This window comes from Cygnus olor, chromosome 15, assembly GCF_009769625.2.
Source record: "Cygnus olor isolate bCygOlo1 chromosome 15, bCygOlo1.pri.v2, whole genome shotgun sequence".
Taxonomy (NCBI): Eukaryota; Metazoa; Chordata; class Aves; order Anseriformes; family Anatidae; genus Cygnus; species Cygnus olor.
Window position 1 is genome coordinate 1982340 of NC_049183.1, and position 24002 is coordinate 2006341.

A 24002-nucleotide genomic window follows, 5' to 3' on the forward strand; every position below is an offset into this window, starting at 1 on the left:
CATTGGCGGCCGGCAGCGGCGGAGGAGCGGAGCCCGGCGGCGGCCTCGGCAGCGGCGGAGCGGCGCGGAGCGGGGCAGGGCAGGGCGCGGCGCGGCGCTCGCAGGCCGGCAGGATGCTGGAGATCCAGCTGGACGATGGCGGCGTGGGGGGGTACCCGGGCGACGACTACTGCTCGGGCTCGGTGATGTCGGAGCGGGTCTCGGGCCTGGCCAACAGCATCTACCGCGAGTTCGAGCGGCTCATCCACTGCTACGACGAGGAGGTGGTGAAGGAGCTGATGCCGCTGGTGGTGACGGTGCTGGAGAACCTGGACTCGGTGCTGACCGACAACCAGGAGCACGAGGTGGAGCTGGAGCTGCTGCGGGAGGACAACGAGCAGCTCCTCACGCAGTACGAGCGGGAGAAGGCGCTGCGCAAGCAGGCCGAGGAGGTGAGCGCGGCCACCCCCCCCCACCGCCGGGCCTAACGGGCCCGGCCCGGCCCCGCCCCGCGCCGCCGCCTCGCCCCCCCCGGCCCCCGCTCGGCCCCGCCGCCGGGCATCCAGCGCCCATCTGGGACCTCCGCCGCGGGGGGCGGCGCTCGAGGGGACGGGCCCGTCACGGCCGGCGGGCTGAGGGGCCCCGGCGGGCCTCCCGTGAGGCGGCGGCCGGCGGCGGAGCGCCGCTCGAGCCGGGCGGGGCCGCGCGTCCACGGAGGTGGGAGGCCGGGGCCGTGAGGGGGAGCGGAGCGGAGCGGCCTGCGGTGCCTTCTAGAAGGGCCGGCGGGGGCCGGCCCGGGCGAACGCGGCCCGCTGCGCCCCGGTGGTGCCGGACAGCTCCGCCAGCCCGCCCGCGGGGTGCCCCCTTGCCTCGCTCGGGGAGCGTCGGCGAGAAAATGGCCATGGCTCCGCCGCCGGGCTGGCGTCGGCTGCGCGCACAGCCGGGCTCTTTTTCTCCTGCATCACCGTGCGCCTGGAGCCAAGGAGGCAGGGACTGGGGCTGCCGAGCCGCCCGCTCGAAAGGGGGAAGGAGAATGAATCAAAAATAGCTGCAGTTCTGTGAATGTGAAGAATTCACTCTGCAGTACCAACGGCAGCTAGGTGACTTGAAATTTCGTGCTAGTTTGTGGTTTAAAAAAAAATTATTCTTGTTAATTTCTTGACCCGTGGTTGAGCGGATGTGAAGATGGTGGCCTGTCTCTCTTTAGCGGTAACATCCCTTTCAATGCCAGCAGTAAGCTATTTGGAGCAAAAATTATATTTAAAGATCAGATTTTTGAAACTTTTTTTTTTTAAACCAAAACCATACCTTGGAAAAAAATAGTTTTCCGAGTTAGAGTATGCAGTTCCGTGGAGCACAGGTTTACCTTCCGTGAGCACTGTGCTCAGCCGGGCGAGGGGGTTGCAAAGTGGATGGTGGGGAGAACGACCCCCTCTGATGGAAGGCAACAAATCCTTGGTCTGCAAAGACTCAGGCGTAGACAAAAGAGAGAGAGGAGATGACTTGCACTGTCTCCCCTCGCTACACGTGTGCCTGTCTCTGCTGAAATCAAGAGCATCTTGTTGGCCATAAATGAGGTCTGCCAGCCCTGGGTGTGCTATTTAGCCTGCTGAAATAATAGTAATAGTCTGTGAGATGGGTTAAAGCACTGGTGGTAGAAAAAGTCCATCACCTGCCATATCATTTATGCTTCTCTAAAAAACTAGTTACAAAGTCATCTTTTGCCATCTTTTAAACTACGAGCAAAAGATTTAAGCTTCAGTAGTCATCACTATGAATCATATTCTGATTTGCTGAGAGGTAATTAATGAAATAGCTTTTGAACTCCGGAACTGTGTAAAACACTGTAGAAGTGTTTTTGTTGCTTAATAATGACTTGCAAGAATCTTGCTAACATAAAGATGAGGGGGACAGTCATGGTCCATTACTAATGCCGAAAGCTAGAACCAGGCAAGTAAAGTTTTACTCCTAATTTTAATTATGTATTAATGGGCTGATATTTTAATTAATAAAATCAATAAACAATCTTTAAAGTTCTTATGAAAACATGTAAGGATTTAAAAGTGACTGAGTACTCGGGACTTGACTTATTAAATATTCCACAGAGCCAGTATTTTGCAGCCTCTGAGAAACAAAAATATTTGAAAGTGCAATATTTATTGGGTGGGGGGGGATGGGACTTCGTATGGGAAATGGAACAGCCCATTTGGGATGATCTTGCATCTTTGGACTTGGGTAGATTTCTGCTCTCAACTTAATGGATACAGGATGCATTTTCTTCATGTGTACCAAGTCCCTGGAAGAAAATGTAGTGACAACAGTTACAGTCCCTGCAAGGATGCTCAAGAACCAGAGCAGAATACCATTTGCTGAGATTTAAAAAGTATTCTGTCATCCTTATGCACAGTTGAACTGAAGTGGGCAAAAAAGTGTCTGTAAAGAGACTTTTTACCAAAAAAAACCCCAATGAATAGATAATGTACTTCTTATGAGAACAAGTGAGTGTTCTCCTTCTACATTATCCCTGCACGTTCCACTGCCTAAAGGGGGCTACAGGAGAGCTGCGGAGGGACTCTTTGTCAGGGATCGTAGCAATAGGACAAGGGGTACTGGCTTTAAACTAAAAGAGGGTAGGTTTAGATTAGATATGAGGAAGTAATTCTTCACTCAGAGAGTGGAGAGGCACTGGGACAGGTTGCCCGGAGATGTTGTGGTTGCCCCATCCATGGCATTGTTCAGGGACGGCTTGGATGGGGCTTTGGAACCTGGTCTGGTGGGAGGTGCCCCTGCCCATGGCAGGGGGTTGGAGCTGGGTGATCTTTAAGGTCCCTTCCAACCCAAACCATTTTGTAAGTCTGTGATTTTTTGATTTTTTTTTGCGATGAAGTTTATGTGAGTGGTATTAGGCAGTTACCCCAGTAACTCAGGAAGGCGCTAACCACTTTCAGCAATATTTGGGGAAAACAAAAAGGCTCGGTATCTTTTTCTTGTGAAAATCACTTGGCCTTTCTCTAAAAGGCCTTTGAAGGCCCCACCTGCAGAAGAGGCCGGCAGAGCTGGGCTGCCGCTAAGCCACGCGGAGCGTTTAGCATGTGGAGCTGGGCACACACGGGTTCGGCTCCTCTTCACCCTTACAGGGCTCCCATCCAGTCTTGGCAAATGTTGTCTCTTGCCTGGTGTCTGCTCAGGAAGGGGTTGAGTTCCAACAGGGACAAGGAAGGGTCTAGGGGACACCAGCAAAAAAACCACAAGGAAAACAAGTTTTAATAAGTCCATCGTTAATGAGACATTCTGTTTTATGTAAACCTCTTTTCTGTGTGCCCTAAGTACAGGCTTCTGCAGAGATCATCAGTCGTGTGGAGTGTAACTCTTAGATGACTGGGCAAGTGTTAATGCATGTAAAAGCTTTCACAGCCTGTAAGATGTGAAGTGCAGGGTTGGTCATTGTACATTAGCATTGCTTCCCAGAGTGCAGAAGAATGATGAGGATCGCTGTCAGGTGTGGCACTGGTCTGCAGACATCTCATTGCATGAAAACCGCTTCCAGTGTGATTTTACATACTGCAAGGGAAAGGTAGTGGCTGCCCAGGTGAACAAAAAGTGAGTTAGTAGCAAAGCCAATTGACGATCTGCAGCATGAGTTGATCCTTGTTAGATTTTTTTTAAATGAATGTTCATTTGCCATGCACATATGCATGGTGTAAAAAGAAGTCCCCGGTGCTGCTTAGTAGGTCTGACCCCCTAATAAATGGCTTTTGTAGTTAGTGCTCTGCGCGGGGGCACTCCGGTGCCTGGGAGCATTGGAAAATGGTTAAAGAAACCTTGGTCTCAGTAAACGTGGCTATGATCTGTAAATAACTTTTCCTCTTGTGGTGGCAGGTCTGTTTCTAGGCGTGATGCGTTGGCGCTGCCTGAGTCAGTCCCTGGGCCTCTGTTCAGCTCCAGGAATGAGGAGACGGGCACTGGTGTGTTTGTTACAGCAGCCTGCCATGCTGCAGCTGACAAAGGCTTCTCTTGCTGTCAGTGCCCAGTCAGACCTGACTGAGACTGTGAAAGTGCTTTGATGGCATCGTTGCTGTGGAACTTGCAGGAGATACGCGAGTGTCACTATACCACTTCCGAAGAAAAGCAACCTCCCTGTATTCCGACAGCATGTTGCCATGGCCATCAGTTCCTATTGATGGTTTGCTATTTGCACTGTTGTTTTACAATAAAACCACTTTCGCTTACCAGTATTTTGTATTTATGAAATAGTTGGAGATGTCTTTGGTGTTTTGTTAGAAAATCATTGCTTTGGTGAAAAGTGATCCTTGGAGAGCTGTGTGCTGTGGTTTCCGCAGGTTTCTGCGGGATGTGAGGTATTTAAAGAGCTCTTCAACTGGGTGGCAATATTGCAAGTTCACTAGCTTGTGTCTGCATCTTAAGCAACCGGAAGACTTCTGAAAACTGCCCTCAGCCCTAATTAAGGAATGCTTTAAATATGATCCCTCCCTCTGTGGCTAATTAACAAGGTGGTGAGGTAAGGTGATGAAAGTGAGGCTCTGTGCTCAAACTTCTGGTGTTCTCCACTGTGAATGCTTTCTCCCTTTCTGCCTTGTGTTTTCCGTTTCTGGAACGATGGCAATCTGGGAAGGCACTTCCTATTTCCATACCCTGAAATCGGAACTCACGGATAGCTGGTTACTGGGAGATGCTGCAGCCTGATGGTGACCTCATAGTGTCAAAAGGGGAAAAAAGCATTCAGGAATAACAGATGTCAGAGAAAGAAAGGCTTTGCATATCACTTGGATGCTTTTCACTAAATGTAGTTGAAAGCAACTGGCAAGCGTGAAATGCAGACTAACTTCACAACCAGCCATGTTCAAGATCTGTCTTTATATTTTTCAAACTCTGCTCTTCCATTCCCGATGCCTGCGGGCAGTGTCAGATTTTGGTAACAGAATGAGCAGCAGAATCTGCAACGTTCTGTATCTGTATGTATCTATAGCGTTCTTCCAATTTAACTCAAATCCACCTCTATTGTTGTGTTGATTTACAAAAGATGTTGATCCCAAAGAAACTAGTTTCTTTGTTATCTTGAAAAATACTGTAAGATTGTAATGATGGTTTTCTACTGAGCTGGGTAATACTAGATTTCACATTTGTGACACTTACCTCCCCTCTTGTTATATGATTCCAAAAGATATCCATTTAACTGTTCAAAAGTAAAAGGCAATGCAAGTGTGAGCATCTGTCAAGTGATCACCTCTTCTGGGTGAGGCAAACCTTAAATCATTGGGGTATTAATAATCTTTTCTCATATTTGCGTCTTGTCAGGGTTAGGAGCTGAACATGATTCAGAATTTAATACAGTGTTGAAAATTATGATTAAAACAGAACACTGAAGATGATAAAATTAACTCCATATATTTAAAATAAGCAACAACAAAAATTGTTTCTGGAGAACTCTGTCCCAGATTCATACCTAAGCAGGCAAGCATTGGTTGTAAGTTCTCATTTTTCTCCTTTCTTTCTTACGTGGTAAACTCTTCTTACAAGCCATCCGTAGCAATAGCGATACCCTCGTCTCTGATTCGGCCTTCCGTCAGCACGTCCGCTGTGTGCAAGTTGGAAGTCTTTTGATTCTGAACGTACTTTCCTTACAGAAAATTGTGGCAATAAAACCAAGTAGGATTGTAAGCCAAAGATGTGATTTTGTGTTACCTGTCACCTGCTGCAGGACTGTGATTAACGTTAATGCAGATGATAATGGTACAGGGAAGGGATGAAGTATTTATAAGATGAATTAGGGACGTTCACTGGGAAACAAGTAAATGGTGTCTCTGCTTTAGTCAGACATGAGGGTTGAGAGTTGCCTCCTTGTGCTGAAGAACTATTTGCTATACTTTTAGATTGCTCTTAAACTTCTGCAGGCAGGTCTCCCACCATGTCAGGCTGAGGAAGGGCAGGAGCAGGAAAGGAAGCAACGACCACTTTTCCATCTCCTGCAGTGTGATTTTAGTATTACGGACGGCAGTCTGCCCTTATTTACTTCCCTGTTTGGGTGTCACTTGATCAGAAATAGCAGCAGACACTTGACAGATTGTGGATCTGGGATGACAGCGTGAACTAAAGCCAGGCTGGCAGCAGTGCAGCATCTTGGTAAATACACAATGTGCTGGTCCTGGGACCTCATCTCCTGGGGGATCCTTCTCGGTGGCAGACCACCTGGCCCTGGTTTTGTGATGCAGGAGAGAGATGTCATTCTGGTGACGAGCCAAGCTTGTCTTAAGTCTGACATACAGGTACCAGAGGATTTAAGAATAAGAGTTTGCCAGCAGAGACATTCAAGCAAATATAGTCAAATACTAACTACAAATGAGATTATTTATTTTATAATCTCTTGGAGGGGTTTTGTTGGGGGTACGCAGGAGGGTCTGTTCTTAAGTTTGTGGGTGATTGTTTTATACTGGATGAGCTATGTAAATATCAAGTGGATCAAATGCTGATTAAAAGCTAAAATACAAGATGTATTTTTCCTCTGCCTAACTCCGAAGTATTACTTGTGTAAACACAGAAGTAGCATGCCCTTCCCTCACCTTTTTTGGTCTTTCCCCCATAACATGTTTTTGTACAGAATGTTTCTTCTATGCAAAAACTATATATATATTTAGCATATTAGAGGTGTTCATAGCTGACAAACGGTTGCTGGAACAGTACTTATTAAAAAACAATTATTCTAATACTTTCTAATGTATTATGTGAATTCTACACTGATTAGATGAAATGCATTTGGAGACTCTTCAGTTTACAAGTTTGATTAATCTTAAGAAGATCGTCAGAACAGTGACAAGCAATAGCACCTGACCATGAGGTACATATTTCTGAATCAGTTTTTTTTGAGGAATCAGGCTTTCAAAATGCAATGCCTGTTAGTCTTTGCCCTGCAGGAAACTTACTTGATTCTCAGTAATCTTTGAGGGGAAAAAAAATACTATATCTAAACATAGATCCTCCATCCTCTTTCTGTCACTTAAGCTTATGACATTTATCAATGTTCATAAATAGCAGCATGTTATTAAAATTACTTTTCAAGTAAAATTATTCTGAGCAAGCAATATGAGCTGTTACTTCTTTTAAAGATCAATTTGAGGGCTTTAAACCAGGGTTGCTGGGAGAGGGGAACCCCAATACATCCCACTCCTCCCAGTTTGATGCTGGTGTCAGTGATAGATGCCCAACACCTGGAAGAGTCTCAAGGGTCAGCAGGAGAGCACCTGAAGAGCAGGACAAAGGAATTTCAGCCACTCCAGCCAGTAAGTCAGCTTCATAGTAAGTTTGCAGACAGCACCGAGTTGGGGGAAGTGTTAATCTGCCAGAGTGTAGGAAGGCCCTGCAGAGGGACCTGGACAGGATGGGTTGATGGGCAGAGGCCAATGGGATGAGGTTCAACAAGGCCAAGTGTTGGGTCCTGCACCTGGGGCACAACAACCCTATGCAGCTTGGGGGGGAGAGCGACTGGAAAGCTGTGCAGAGGAAAAGGATCTGGGGGTGCTGATTGATGCTTGCCTGAACATGAGCCAGCAGCATGCCCAGGTGGCCAAGAAGGCCGACGGCATCCTGGCTTGTATCAGGAATAGTGCAGCCAGCAGGACCACGGAGGTGATCGTCCCCCTGTGCTCTGCTCTGGTGAGGCCGCACCTCGAGTACTGTGTTCAGTTCTGGGCCCCTCAGTACAAGAAGGACATCGAGGCCCTGGAACGTGTCCAGAGAAGGGCAACAAAACTGGTGAAGGGCCTGGAACACAAGTCCTGTGAGGAGCAGCTGAGGGAACTGGGGGTGTTTGGTCTGGAGAGGAGGAGGCTCAGGGGAGACCTTATTGCTCTCTACAACTACCTGAAAGGGAGGTGTGGGGAGCTGGGGGTCGGCCTCTTCTCGCAGATAACTAGTGATAGGACTGGAGAGAATGGCCTCAAGTTGTGCCAGGGGAGGTTCAGGTTAGAAATGAGGAGACATCTCTGCTCAGAAAGAGCAGTCAGAACGGGTTGCCCATGGAAGTGGTGGAGTCACCATCCCTGGGGGTGTTCAAGGAAGTGTTGGACGTGGTGCTTAGGGACATGGTTTAGTGGGTGGCATTGGTAGTAGGGTGATGGTTGGACCAAATCTAAGACCATGTAAGGAACCTGAAGGTGCACAGGTCCATGGGACCTGATGAGATGCATCCGAGGGTCCTGAGGGAACAGGCAGATGAAGTTGCTAAGCCATTATCAATCATATTTGAGAAGTTGTGTCAGTCTGATGAAGTTCCCACTGACTGGAAGAGGGGAAACCTAACCCCCCTATTTAAAAGGGAAGAAAGGAAGAGCTGGGGAACTACAGGCCAGTCAGTGTCACCTGTGTGCCTGGCAAGATCATGGAGCAGATCGTCCTGGAAGCTGTGCGGAGGCCCATGGCAAATAAGGAGGTGACCGGTGGCAGTCAGCATGGCTGCACTAAGGGCAAACAGTGCCTTGGCAGATCTGGTAGCCCAGCGCGATGGGATTAGAGCATTGTTGGCTAGGGGAAGAGCAGCTGGCGTCATCTGCCTGGACTTGCGCAAAGCACTTGACACCGTCCTGCATGATATCCTTGTCTGGAAATTGGAGAGAGATGGATGTGACGGACGGACCGCTCGGTGGGTAAGGAGTTGGCTGGGTGGTCGCACTCGGAGTTGTGGTCAAGGGCTTCAATGTCCAGGTGGAGACCAGTGACGAGTGGTGTTCCTCAGGGGTCAGTACTGGGACCGGCGCTGTTGAACGTCTTTGTCGGTGACATGGAGAGTGAAATTGAGTACACCCTTGGCAAGTTTGCCGATGACACCAAGCTGTGTGGTGGGGTTGGACACGCTAAAGGGAAGGGTGCCGTCCAGAGGGACCAGGACAGGCCTGAGAAGACTTAATCTTTCAGTTTCTCTGAACTAAGCCCAAACAGCAGTAACAAATCCAGGAATCCTTTTAAAGATGCCCTGCATAGTGGGAATAAAATTGGTCTTGTACCTTCTTTTGCTTCCTAATTTACTACCCAGAGATACATGATTATTTTCCTTAAAGTCGGTTATTTTTTATTGCCACTAGAAACATGATTCCTGCCTGGCCAGGGTGGCATAATCCTGGATGGAGAGTTAGGAAAAGGTGGGCGTCTCGAGCCAAAAGAGCTGAGCAAGAGTGAAAGCTGAGGAAGTGAGATGTGATGTGGATTTAGAAATTGGTCGTAATTAAAAGTTTGTCAACAGAGCTTTAGCATGGAGCAGTTCCAGCAAATTCGTGAGAGGAGATGGAGGAAAATAGATTTTTTTGTATAGCTTAGACCAGTCCTCCAAGCCCAGTTAAACTTCTTCTTTAGGTCTGTGCTCAGTGTAACTGTTTTGGTTAGATTTTTTTTTTCACTCAGTGTGAAATGATATAGTTATTCTGGAAAGAGTTTCAAGAAAAAATCTGCCCTTCTCAAAATCTCCAAAGCAGATTGCTGGATATTTGTTAATGACTAAGTGGTTTCAATGTTGAGTTGACATTTCAAAGAGAAAATGCTTTTACTTAAAAATCTAAAACCTTGTACAGTCTTAAAATTTAATGAAAAAGTCAATGCATAGCCTCTGAGATATCCAGTAACTCTTTTAAGAATATAGAGAGGAAAAAAAGGTATTGACATTTCTGGTATTTCTAGAAAATACTGCATCAAAAAAGCCATGGGGAAAATAAAATGTGTTGTAATACATCTGGGCAGAATGGAAAAGAAAGTTAAAAGCGCCTTTAAGGATTAAAAGCACTGCAGAACAGTGAGTGCAGGAAAAATAAGACATGACCAAAATGTTTTTGTATGTTTCTATAAATACAGGTTGTAGGAATAAAAACTGACTCATTGTTCAGATGAAGTTACTGAAGGGTTTTAAAAGTCAGCAGGAATAATAAATGATGGGACCTCTCAGTCACCTGAAGAGAGAGGATCCAATTCACCAGCATCGTGATGTCTCCGGTATGGCTGCTAATTCCAGTAAAAGGAACGGAAAAATGTGCACATGGCTTATCCCGAGAATAGTCAATGGGTGTATTGTTTTGTGTGCTGGCTTTTAACAAACCCCGGAGTAAGAATATTTCCCTATATTTTAATTGCATTAATTTCCTTGGGAATCTTATTAAAAAATGATTTTCAACCAGATTGTCTCTCTCCTGGAATCCAGTGAGGTTTTACTCTTTAAAATTATATTTGCCACGTCCTCTTCTGCTGCAGTCTTCAAAGCGACGGGCTGTGGGCTCTTCTGATAGTCCATGGGACTGCTCTGCGCCGTAGAGAGTCACCGTTTGTAGAGGGCAGTACTTGCCCTGTGCAGGGTACAGAGGAGGGTGAAAGCAATCTTACCTTCCTAGTATTCATTGTTTTAAACAGAGATTTCAGCAGGTCAATGTATGTGTGTTGTGATATGTTAGAACCCAATCTAAGGGGCATTTTGCAAGCAGACCAAAAATAGGAGCTGTAGGGCTGGCAGCAGAGCACGCTTCGGAGCTGTTTGCCCTTCATAATCCTGAGTTCTCTCTCCCAAGGCCTGCTCTTTTTCAAGAAAACATCTTAAATGTAGATTAGAGATATCTCCCCTTTATTTTTTGTTTGCTCTCTTCCTATGCAGCTCTGAATAAGGGGCTGTGGGGCTGCTCCAGTGGTCTCTGCAGTTTTTCTAAATGGAAGACATGAAGTAAGAAAAAAGACACCCCGTGGCGTGGTATGATTATGTGCACATGTAATCTTTGAGAGGAGAACTGGTGCCGTGGTTTTACCTTCCATGGATGTTGCTGTTTAGGAATAATGTAATGAGGCATGGTAGAGATGAAAGAGAAGTTTTGGATCCTTGAGGTCAGGAAAGGATTTCTTCTAAAGCTGGTGAGATAGCTTCAGTGACCTTCCTTGTAAGTGTGGTGGTCCTGTGTTTTACATGTGGTTTGCTGTGGAGAGGATGTGCGTGGGTAACAGAACAAACATCTGAGCTGTATGGATCTTTCCACGTGCTTGTAGTGGGTAATGCTATTAGAACTAATTGGGTTTCCTAGTCTAGTAATCTGGATGGTAATTTATTGCAGCAGTACGCATGTTAGTTGGCTGTACAGAACAATTCATGTGCCCACATAGAGCGTGAAAACTAGGCTTGCTTAAATATACTTAGAGATTTGAAGGTGACATTTGCTTTTCAGGGGCCCTGTTTAGCTTAAATGTTTCATGAAAGCAGCTGCGACTACAGCTCTAATCTAGAGTCCCATATAGTATCAGTCCACTATAGTGGAGCTAAAGGGAATATTTTGTGTGTTTTACTTTTCTAGCGTTTTTTTCTCTGCTCTACATTGGTAGCATCTGATATAGAGAATAACTAGAGTCCCTGGTCAACAGTAACATTTTACAGAAATCTGAGCTTGATACTAGATACTATTTTGTTGTGATTTCATAACAAGGTTAGTATGTGTGTAAAAATCTTTCCTTCAGCTCTTACTGCTTTGCAGTAAGTAACCTATGTTGCTGTGTGTGCTGTTGACACTTTGTTGTTGCTAATGAGAGTTATCAGAGATGATCCCTTCCCTGCCTTCTTTGCCAAGAGGGCAAGCCAAGCCTTTTCTTTCTAAATATAAATTCATCGAATTCTGCTGCGAGAATCTTTTCCTCCACTTGCTGGTCATGTTTGGTCGGCTCCCACATATCAGAGCCTTTCTCCAGTTCATTGCTGGGGTATTTCACGATCACTGGCCACTGAGGTTACTCTGAGCTCCTTACCTGTGCCTGGTTCCCCAACAAGGCCAGCACGGAAGAGGAGGAGTTGGGGAAGAGAGATCAGAAGTTCTGGGGTTAGTGTTAGTTCTGTTAGTTAGTCTGGCTGCGGGAAGGCTCCCTAGGATTTTCTTCCTGCAAGTTCTCATCAGGCTAGGAAGCTTTGCTTCCCAACATCTACTTCTTCCTTTCTGCACTGATTCAGGCTGTAACACAATTTATGAAATTGTCAAAAGTAAGACTCTTCAGAATTTCTCAGTGACTCAAGAGTTATAGAATCACCTCAGTCAACATTACTTTAGTTTATACAATTTTAACTGTTAGTTTTCTTCTGTCTATATTATTTATTTACTTTTTCTAATCTCTGGTTGAGGCTCTGGTAAGCGGATTGCAAAGGGGACTATGAAGTCTGACAGCTGTGGATAGGTTTTCCACAAGACTTGCAGATTTCCTGCAAAACTTACACACAGCATGAATTACAGTCAAAGCTTTCTAAAACTGCAAAAATAGACGAATCACTCTGAAGAAGGTTTCTGACATATGTAGTTATTAATATATGACCATAGACATAGAATTTGTCTTCTCTGACATAAAATAAACAGGCATCAAAATTAAGCCTGGCATGAGAAAGAAAAATGTTACTGAAGATGACAGAATTGCACTGGTTTACTGGTTTATGTTGGACCATAGTTTATATGTTAATTATACACAGAATGCATCTTTTACTTTCTCTTGTAAGATACTTTCTTCAGCTTGATTAAATGCTATTGTACTACTTCCAGTACATAGAAATTCTTATCTCCTCTTTTAAAATTTATGCTTTTTTTTAATGAGGGAAGAGAGAAGGGGAAAAGCGTTAAAGAGCAAATAAATTTTATGTTTATTTCTCATCCTTACCTCCTTCTGTTTTTTCCCTATACAGAAGTTTATAGAGTTTGAAGATGCACTGGAACAGGAGAAGAAAGAACTACAAATCCAAGTGGAACACCTTGAATTTCAGACTCGACAGTTGGAGCTGAAGACCAAAAACTATGCAGATCAGAGTAAGCAAAGTTGTGCACCAGACATGATTATACAGTTTGCCTTACATGACCATGTAACAGCTATTGTGCAAATATTTCACATTTCTGTTTGTTTGTTTGTTTTAATGTAATTTATGCAAAAGCTGAAATCTCTGGCTATCCCTTTCTTAGGTATAAAATTCTGAGTCATCTAAAGGATGGGATATAGCTACACTAATTTAGCAGTGGGTTCAGTGCTTCTCTTGCATGGAACATGCTTAGTCTCTCCATCTTTGGGTAGACCAGTGCGGTGCCAGGAGTTGGACTTGATGATCCTTACAGGTCCCTTCCAACTCGGGTTATTCTATGATTCTATGATCTGCAAGATTTGGGCCATCGGTAAAGCTTTTTGTACCTGGTTTCCAGTTTCTTCTTGTGCTTGAACAGCACCTCCTTTTTTTTTCCTCATATAATGATCACATTTATTTATTTGTTCGTTTATGCACGTGCTTTCTTAACAGTTGCAGCTGCATTTTGTTGGTTGAAGTTCCCATCATGTTTTGTGTAATACTTCTTGTACTCAAACAGCTGGGAGGCACCCACCCCAGAGGGTAATTTAACTTGTTGATAAACCACCACATTTATAGGGTACCTGGCTAGTGCTCTGTTTCTGCACTTCCATTGCACCGCCCAGTCTGCCTGTTTTGGGAACATGCTAGTACCCATGACGTAAGTTTGTAATGAAAACCAGATACTCCAATTTGCATTATTCTGTTTCCGTTTGTTTCATTCAGTAGATAGGAGTTCATTTCTAACAAAGTATGCCTGTTTTGTAGTATAAGCTTTGAGACTTTTCTAGTTGCTCTGGGGAGACTGGTCTGTATGTTAGCTAATGGTTGGAATCTTTTCTTGATAGTTTCACGACTGGAAGAGCGTGAATCAGAAATGAAGAAAGAGTATAATGCTTTACATCAGCGTCACACAGAGGTAGGCTGTCATCTAATTATTTCTGAACAAACAAACTCTTACCCTGCCCATAAAATCATGTCAAAAAATTAATCTTTACCATACTGAACTAGAGCTTCTGAATCTTGAGAAGAACATCAGGTATACCTGAAGGGAGGATGAAAAGGTGATGGAGCTAGGATCTTTTCAGTGATGCCCAGTGACAGGATAAGAGGCAAAGGGCACAAAAGGGAACATAGGAGGCTCTGTCTGAACCTCAGGAAGCACTTTACGGTGCATGTGATGAAGTGCTGGCATAGTTTGTGCAGGGAGGTTGTGGAGTCTCCATACTTGGAGATATTCAAAAACCATCTGGACATGGTCCTGGGCAACCTGCTTTGGATGGTCCTGCCTGAGTAGGGGGGTTGAACAAGATAACCTGTATAGGTCACTTGCAAACTCAACAGTTTTTGATTCTGTGAAGAGAGCCCCCCTGCCTCATCTCCTGCTACTAACCAGCCTCCAGGATACCTTTTACATTATTTTTGAATATGTTTTTTCGTGGTTCTTGGTTAATCCTAAGTCATTTCTGATGTAATTTTCTGATGGATTTTCTGTCAATTTATTCCATTCAATTATGTCATCAGCTTAGAAGAAGAGCAAAGTTGAGGAGCATCGTCTTATTTCACCTGTTTTGTTTTGTTCTTTAAGAAAAAGGGAAATTAGAAATTGAGTCTTTTCTTCTCTTGTATTTGGCTCATGGATTTTTTTTTTCTCCTTACAGATGATCCAGACTTATGTGGAACACATTGAACGATCCAAGATGCAGCAGGTTGGCGGAAATAATCAAACTGAGGGCAGTGTACCTGGGAGAAGGTAGGGCCATAACCTCTCCATATAACATATGCCATCCAGGAACTTGTAAACTGAGTGCACATATTTGACAGAGAAACAAACCAGAAGAAGGATCTTTCCATCTGGGCATGAATTGTAGCTGAAGTTTTTTGTAATGGTTGTGGGTGAGTTGTAGGTAAGTTTTCTAAGGCTTGACAAAGAGGACCTTTTTGTGTTCATTTACAAAGTTCAGACCTTATCACACTGCCATGGGTGGAGGACATCTGGAAAAATATGTTTGTATTCTCAGGTAGCATGTAAAAGGTTTATCCGTAAACTGAATGGAGGTGGCAGAGAGTATTCATTTGTGTGAATGCCTGTGTGTGTGTGATAGCCAGCAAAACTGTAGTAATTAAATCCATTAGCCATTATATAAGTTTTTCCTCAATTTCTTCAGGGGAAAATTTCTGCAGGTCAGTCACCCAATAGACCTACTTATGAGAAAGAAACTGATTTTCCCCCGTTTTCATAGAACCAGCCTTTGTTTAAAGAATGACAGTAGTAGTAATGAAGTTCAGTACACAAAAGCCCTAGTATTTTGTAGTCTTAGACCAAATTTAAAGCACAGAAGTTGCAATTGCATTGATTTCATTACAGATGCATTTTATATACCAGTAATACTGCCCTTGGGGTGAGAAAGAAAAGAAAAAAAAAAGTGGTGTTCCATAAGTACTGGAAGACTAGAGAAGTAATAATCAAATAAAACATCATATAAATCTACTCAGAATGAGCACAACCTATTAAGCCACTGAGACGTAAAAAATATGTTTTCTGTGGCGATTTTTATGTCTGTCAAACTATTATTTCTGTTAATGAGCTTTAAACTAGCCAGCTTGCTATGCTGGCCTTTGGGAAAACAGACTTTGGCCTCTTCAGGGATCTGCTTGATAGAGTACCATGGGACAAAGACCTGGAGGTAAGAGAAAAGAAACCAAAAATATCAAATATGGTAATATACCAAAATATCAACCAAGAAAGCTGGTTGATATTCAAGGATCACCTCCAAGCTCAGGAGCAATGCATGCCAACAAAGAGGAACTCAGGCACAAACACCTGGAGGCCTGCATGGATGAACAAGGAGGTCCTGGCCAAACACAAGCAGAAACAGAAGGCCCACAGGAAGTGGAAGCAAGGACAGGTAGCCCGGGAGGGATACAGTGACATCGTCTGAGCAGCCCAGGATCAGGTTTGGAAAGCCAAAGCATCGTTAGGATAAAATTTGGCCAGGGACATCAAGGGCAACAGGAAAGGCTTCTATAGGTACATTGGCGATAAAAGGAAGACTAGGGAAACTGTGGGCCTTCTCCAGAAGGAAACGGGAGACCTGTTTACCTGGAGTATGGAGGAGGTTGAGGTACTCAATGACTTTTTGGCCTAAGTCTTAGACTTTTTGGCCAGCAAGAGCTCCAGCCATGTAACCTGGGCCCCAAAAGGGAAAGGCAGGGCCTTGGAGAATGAAGGACTGCCCGCTGTGGGAGAAGATCAGGATGGAGACCATGTAAGGAACCTGAAGGTGCACAGGTCCATGGGACCTGATGAGATGCATCCGAGGGTCCTGAGGGAACAGGCAGATGAAGTTGCTAAGCCATTATCAATCATATTTGAGAAGTTGTGTCAGTCTGATGAAGTTCCCACTGACTGGAAGAGGGGAAACCTAACCCCCCTATTTAAAAGGGAAGAAAGGAAGAGCTGGGGAACTACAGGCCAGTCAGTGTCACCTGTGTGCCTGGCAAGATCATGGAGCAGATCGTCCTGGAAGCTGTGCGGAGGCCCATGGCAAATAAGGAGGTGACTGGTGGCAGTCAGCATGGCTGCACTAAGGGCAAACAGTGCCTTGGCAGATCTGGTAGCCCAGCGCGATGGGATTAGAGCATTGTTGGCTAGGGGAAGAGCAGCTGGCGTCATCTGCCTGGACTTGCGCAAAGCACTTGACACCGTCCTGCATGATATCCTTGTCTGGAAATTGGAGAGAGATGGATGTGACGGACGGACCGCTCGGTGGGTAAGGAGTTGGCTGGGTGGTCGCACTCGGAGTTGTGGTCAAGGGCTTCAATGTCCAGGTGGAGACCAGTGACGAGTGGTGTTCCTCAGGGGTCAGTACTGGGACCGGCGCTGTTGAACGTCTTTGTCGGTGACATGGAGAGTGAAATTGAGTACACCCTTGGCAAGTTTGCCGATGACACCAAGCTGTGTGGTGGGGTTGGACACGCTAAAGGGAAGGGTGCCATCCAGAGGGACCAGGACAGGCCTGAGAAGACTTAATCTTTCAAACAAATATTTTTATTGTCCTTACCTGTTCTTTTTTAATTCTTCAATTTCTTCTGGCCCTGAGGAATATTAAAAGGTTTCATAGATATACTAGGCACAAGCTGTGACAGCCTTTGGTCTAAAAAATATACAGACGCAGTACCAGCTGCATAGGAGTACTCAAAAAAGACTGCCTGCTAGGTGTGTCGTCTCTTGTGTCTTACGAAATATGTCTGACTGGTCTTTCTTAATACCTGCGTACTTCATTTGGTTAATACTGCTGTACTTCACTCAAAAACCAAATCTTTGGAAAGCATTAGGGTAAGAAAAGGTACAGCATGTCAGACTATACACAAAGGACAACCTGGGAGAAGACATGGATATGACAATACTAGGAAAATTGATAAACAGAAAGTCATGAACATTTTTGAAAGGGAAATGGTATCATCTGTTTAGGCATAATGAAATGTGAGAGAGGAGCAGTAAGCAGAATTTGGATGTGAAGAAAGAGGAAAATCACTAATGAAGAAAGATAGTAAGAATAAATGTCAGATGGGTTTGAGGTAATGAAGAAGAAAGGAAATTTCAGGCCTTGGCTTAAGAAATACAAGTACCCTGGAAGTAGTGCCTTCCTTTTGCTGGATTGGACGGCTGTGGAGAAGGCTGAATTCAAACTGCCAAAATTTTGATTGTGTATTGTAAGAATGAAAAAGGGAGAGAAAAAGAGACAACCCCCTCCTTCTCCCCATGAAAGAGGTTTGAAGGATGCAAAAAGGGAGTAGTAAAAAACATGAATTTTTAGAATGTTTGTTAAATAGCTTGAGACTCCTACCAGGTTCACTGCAGCCTTGATATTCCTTCCCCAGCTAGCACTCTGTTTTCTGCCAGAGTGGTGGGTATGAATGGAAGGTGGGACATCCTGCTGGGCTGGGAGACTTATCCTCTGGTTCTGTACTGGTAGTATTGTTGGTCTATTCTCCCATGTGCTTGGTGACAGGACGAGGGGGAATGGGCTAAAGTTGTGCCAGGGGAGGTTTAGGTTGGATATTGTGAAGAACTTCTTTACTGAAAGGGTTGTTAGGCATTGGAATGGGCTGCCCAGGGAAGTGGTTGAGTCACCATCCCTGGAGGTCTTTAAAAGACATCTAGGTGTAGAGCTTAGTGATATGGTTTAGTGGAGGACTTGTTAGTGTTAGGTCAGAGGTTGGACTGGGTGATCTTGGAGGTCTCTTCCAACCTAGACGATTCTGTGGTGTGCACACAGGGTTGATGGCGTTAACAGTTTTGTTCACAACTTTTGGCAGTGTAACATCATTGCATATGTGGAAAATATGGCACAAAGCTTTCCATAGACCTATTGTTGGAAGGAAGGTAGGATGCAGAAGGAAAGTGGGCTCAATAACTGCAAAAACATACATATTTGAGGCTTCTGCTGTACTGCATGCCTTTGCTGTCAGATGACTTTACACAAGCTCTTAGACACTCCATGGTAGAGGATAAACAGGGTAGGCTAAGTCTTGTTGTGAGAATTAAAGTTGTGTTTTTGCAGTGGAAAATTCCACTAACCTTGCATATTCGAAAGTGATTGTGCAGGCATAACAGTGTGTGGCCAGGGTGTTAAGCACATAAGGGGACAGTGGAAGGTCCCACTGTTCCAAAATAGGGAGGATAGCAAAGAAAAACAAGCAGTTGCAAAATCAGCAAAACCAAAAAATCACAGGCCCCTCCAGTTATGAGAGAAGAAAAAAAGGGAGAAAGGAAAAATTAAAGGTTGGTCAAATAAAATTGTATACACATGGCACAGTAAAAAGCATCTAGTATGTTGTAGTACTCCGCCAGTGAGGAAATGGGAGGAATCAAGCTTCAGGTAATAGGGGATACAAGGTTATGATACATTTCTGCAGCACGCTCCTCCTTGCAGGACACCTGCCATTACAATTGCAAATAAAAATGCTTCTTCCCTGAGATCCTCGCTTGAGCCTGTGTTACTGGCTGCTGATTGTTTCTCACATTGTCAGTCCAGCTGAGCTCTCCCATCTGAAATTCATGGACATTTTACAGGAAGAACAGCTGTGCTGATGTCCGCATTTGTATCTTGCTACTGTTTCCGTGTCTCAGGTGGGGACTGGGTGTGCTGTGAGCTGATGAGCAGACATGGCACAATGTAGCTGGAAGTAAAGTGTCCACATATGCTCCTGTTTCTTTTGTTGTGCAGAGAAGCACAGCTCCCCTGCCATCCACTAGACAGAGAAGACTCAGCAACATCTCAGGGGGAGCAAGATCACGGTTTTAAACAGCTTTCACCTCAACTTGAAAGGCAGACTGGCTTATCTAGTTTTTCTCCTACATGTGCTTTCTGATTTACAGTGCAGTTCTCAATCAGATCTATAAGGAATTGGACCAGGAGCATTCTGGTCTGGATGAGCTCTTACCATAGTCATGGAAATCCCAAGCATTTCAAAACTTCAGATTTGGTCAGCTGCACATGCCTTCTCTCTGGATCTGTTTTTCTAAAATGACAGTAGTACTTAAGTCAGAAACAACTGCTGCATGACTCAAGCTCCCCCAGGGGAAAACAAAAACAAACAACAGTGAGTAGTGTTACTTCATTACCTTCGGTAATAATTAAAGATACTTTTGTAGCCTTGGCTGCAAGAATAACTTGCAGCGGGAATATATTGGTATCTCAAAAAGAGATGCTTCATTTATTTGGTTGATAAGGTATTTATCATCTCATTTGTAAGACTACCAAAGCCTTTTTACAGTATGTACGTAAAGGATGGAAAGCCACAGTTAATTATCCTTCTTCTTCTGAGGATCAAATAGTCCTTTCAGAAAATAAGATCTTACAGTATTCCTTCTAGAGAGGAGTAAATAAAGGTTGTGGTAGTTATTAAGTGGTCTGAATAGTAAGTTCTCAGTGCTATGTTTTCTGCAAAACAATAAATCAGCGTCCCAACAGAGAATGGCTTAGAAGAATAAAAGCAATTACAGAAGACAGTGTTTGGTGTCTGGCATCCTAGCCATTGCCTGATTGCAGATTATGCTTACCCTACATCCAAATGAACTGTCCAAAATATAAAAATCTATAGAGGAAAAATATCAAAAGATAAACGGTACCCTCTCTAGGTAAAAGAGATGGATATGATGGGTCTCTTCTCTTTCTCTTCTAGAAAGAGGAGACATGGTATAAAAAGAACTAGTAGTTTGTAGGTGTTCTTCTGAGTGTGAGAGCAGATGTTCATGAAAACATCCTCATCAGACTACTTTTTTCCTTTTCATCTGCCCCAGTCCGATCCTGGTCACAACTGTAATGGTATGAGTATGTTAGGCTTGTTTCCCTTCCCACTTATCCTTCTGTAAATAAGAATATATCTGTGCAATTACTTAGATGATAAAATCTAAAGGTGCTGTAGGCAAAAGCATGCTCAGGGCATCCCTCCTTTAACAGGTGCTATGCGTATGCACCTGCCAAGTTTGGATTGGAGTACACAGTAGAAATTGGTTTTAATGAGATTTCCCTTCCCGAATTTTCAAATAAGCTAAAATTAATCGTGACTTTATGTCATCGTTCAGTGAAAGAGACGGATAGTGAACAGCGTTGTTGGTTATACCTGCAGGGCCACCATTCTAAGGGCTTGAAGGGCAAAACTTTCATTTTTAAGAATTTTCAGGAATTGCTTCTTTGTATTGGATGAATGCTTTGAAGTGTGGCATATTGCTAGTCTCTTGGAAGAGGGAAAAAAAAAAAAAAAAAGAAACACTATTTCTGTGAAAGTCCCTGACAGGCCTTTATCTGAGTTTGTAGGAACAACCAGTGGGAAGTGGGACTTTTTCCTTCATTTCAAGCTTTGCACTGTTCAAGCATGTGCTGCGTTTACCTGTTGGGCACAAGCATTTAAAGATGTGTGTTTTTGCGTCACCGCACAGCTGTGTGTGGACGAACACCACCATTTGTGTTTGTCGGTGCACTGATGTTTTAGGGAAGATACAGGTATCATTTCCTATTTTCATTCATGAACGTGTTTGGGTGTGTTTTGTGTGGTAGGCTCTGAAGGTGCATATTTGCATAAGACCATACATACCCAAAGTGTGTTTGTCTGTCACGTGAGAGAAGTTTGTGTGAGAACTTCTGGGGTATTTACTGCCATCTGAGAGGGGTAAAGAGTATGTTGTACACTTTCACATAGTGCGATTTAGGGCGCATGCATACACTGTCTCTTTACACTGTCTCTTGTAGGGCTGCATGTTTGCATGACCTTTGTTCTCTAATAGTTGTTTTTCTTTCTTTTTGTCTTGCTTTTTGTGTGATTGCTGCTCTGTGTTGGCTGTTATGTTTGTCACTGCAGTCATCGCCAGTCATGGAGGAAAAGGTAAATCCTGTTGTTGCACCTTAATTCTGTTAATCATGGTTTTGGAGGTTGCTGTTGAGTGGCAATGGTGTGATGCTGGAAATGTACTGTTCAGGCCTGTTTGCCCTCTCTGTTTACTGACATTTGCATTAGACTTGCTCAGGTGTGCCACTTCCCTTAACTGATGCAAAGGGAGGGCAACAAGCTGCCACATCAGGAAGAAGCTTGTCCCAAAACAGGATCAGCCCTGTGTGTTGGGATATTTACACTTCACTTCCCAGAATTTTGAAAAAGCTTTCTTTTCTCCCTTATTTTGAAATTGAAAGAGTACAAAATACGCATATTTTCTAAGCAGGGCAGAAAATGTATGTCATTAGTAACTCTCAGAAAGCACATCTGACTTTGGGCTAGGTAGTGAGTTCTGCGCCCCCTTAGCCTACAAAGAGGGCAGTTCTCATTTTTAAATGTTGACAAACTTAGTTTTGTTAAGTTTTATAAGCTGTAGGATGTTACTGAAAGAGCATTCTGACCCAGGTTTTCGCTACTGCAAACCTCTATAGAGGTGTTTGCTGTTTACCTTGTAACATGAAGTGGAACTAACCAAGTGTTGAGTCCCCCTGTACCAGAAAGGCTTAGGTGTGTGAAGGTAACTACAAAGGACTGTAGTGAGCACTCAAAATTTATACCAACCTTGAGGATACTCTAAACTTCTTTGAAGACTGATAAAGTCAGCGCCAGTACTGCAAAGCTTAAGTTAGCTGTTTTTGCTCTTCTCTGGGAGATGCAGAAGAGGCTGGAAAGTGTTTCCAAAGAAATTCAGAAAGGAAATTCTGAATGCAGTTTTCCTAACAGTCTACATTAAAATACCTTCCTGAAGATCCTACAGCTTCTGCTGCTGCTGGGACTTTGCACCTCTGTTCTTTGTTTAGCATGGATAATAAAGTTCATATGATCAGCGTACATTCAGTGTGGTGCTACATTTCCTAGCATGTTAAATGTGTTTTCATAAGAATCTAGAAACAAGCTGTGGGCTCACAAAAGAAATCTAGTAGAGCTTACCTGAAGAGGAAGTATAATTCAATATCTGTGTCAGCATGTGTTTGGGATTTGGGATTTGTCACAAATCTGGCATCCTGACTTATTAGGAGCAGGTGTAACTGGCAGGATGGAGGTGATAAATCAGTATTTGGGCAAACTGCAATAGAGTGTGTTCTCTATAAGCAAAAGTAAATACAATCAGATAGTGTCTGTGATCTGTGTTCCTTTAAAATTCACATACATGTGCTGCTGTTGTAAGAGGGTTTATCTATGAAACTTCCGTATATGAATCTTCAGGATTTTCAGGAGAAAATGGAGATTCTTAGGAAAAGTGCATCCCAAATATCCTTTCTGGACCACACTGAAAACACCTTTCTTCCTTCTCTGCCCTTCCAAGATGGGCCACAGCAAGCAGTTACTCCTCAGCAGGAGCTGCACTGGCGCAAGGGAGCAGCACGCTGTGTTGCTGAGAATGGAAAGGCTGGGCTATTTGCATTCTCCACAAATGTCTATTCTGTTAGACATTTCACTTTCTTTCTTCATAAATGAGCTGGCTTGTGCCCCAGCCCCTGTGTCAGCGTGTTTGAGTAAGCCCTGGGGCGGCCTTAGGTGCTGCTGCAGTCCTTTTGTCCACAGTCACAGATCACAATCACAGACCAGGCTGGGTTGGAAGGGAGCTCCGGAAGTCATCCCGTCCCACCCTGTGATGAAGTGGTTGTGGGGGTAGCTTAGCTGAGTCTTAGCAAAAATTATTTGTGTCCAGGAACACCACTGCACAGGGTTGGCTTGGAGCCTGATGGAGAAGGGGAGCACGTCTGTGTCTTTTGAGGAGATGCTCACTGATGCCCTGTTTCTGGAATGTTAATGCTGATTAGACACCTTCCTTCTTTGATTTCCAAGTCTTAACATTGGTCTGTTGGGCAGTTCGAGCTGACCACCTTATGCACAGCCAAACATTTTTTGCATAGCAATTTAAACCAGTGCTGAGTATCATTAAAGAAAGGTACATGAAGGTCTGTTGTTATTAATGCTGGTGTACAGAATGGCAGATTTCATCACTCTCTGCACCAGAAAGCAGAAACGTGCAGTGAAGTGTGAATAGTCCTATCCAGGAGTAGGTGACATACCATTACTTAAACTCTTTGTGGGTTAATGTCACACAGGATCAGCTCAGTTCATCTCAAAGGCCACTGGAGTCCAGCTAGCAGAGGCTGCTGGGGAGATGCACTAAGTGGAGCTGTGGTCTGTCCCTGCAGTCCTGCTCCTCTGGCATGAAAGTGGATGCTGGTTTCAGCATGCTGCTTCAGCCTTTTCCACCTCTACTGCTTGCTCTACGTTTTCTCCCACTAGAACTTGGTCTCAAAATGTGTACCAGCTTGTATATTCAGAATCAAATCCAAGCTAGCTAATCACCTGCATTTGCAATAAAGGAGAGGGCTGAAGAGAATGCAGTTACAGACATCTGGCCATATGAATGATGCATTCATTTATAACTCCTTTTAAATTCTGAATTTTCAGTGAGCTATAATTGGATATGGAGAGGGGATCGGAGAGTACAAGTATTACTTTTCTTGCTTAATATTGGAAGTGATCCAAAAACCACTGATTTCTGCTGTTGGTGCAAATCAGATTTGGGGTGGAATGTACAAAGTGGCATGTAGGTGACTCACTTAAGCCTCTTTCCTGTTTCAGTGATGGCATCTCTAGAATCTTTGGGATCTTCCTTTTTTTTTTTTTTTTGTGGGAGTTGTCTGCTGTAGCCCACAGCACCTCCATTTCTCAG

General features: G+C 44.2%; 1 protein-coding gene across 32 annotated transcripts in view; it reads left to right on the forward strand.

The window, feature by feature from the left end:
* The window catches only part of MAPK8IP3 (mitogen-activated protein kinase 8 interacting protein 3), a 70640-nt gene continuing 46638 nt past the window's right edge, over positions 1–24002 (forward strand). For 18 of the 32 annotated variants that reach the window (XM_040574146.1, XM_040574157.1, XM_040574147.1 and 15 more), the window contains exons 1-5: positions 1–431; positions 12665–12785; positions 13660–13730; positions 14473–14564; positions 21179–21202. In XM_040574146.1, coding sequence (XP_040430080.1) covers positions 114–431; positions 12665–12785; positions 13660–13730; positions 14473–14564; positions 21179–21202 — 626 coding nt within the window. In that variant the 5' untranslated portion in view covers positions 1–113. Of the gene's footprint in view, positions 432–12664; positions 12786–13659; positions 13731–14472; positions 14565–21178; positions 21203–24002 lie in introns of those variants that run through there. The other 14 variants (XM_040574152.1, XM_040574158.1, XM_040574164.1 and 11 more) reach the window with 2 other exon arrangements.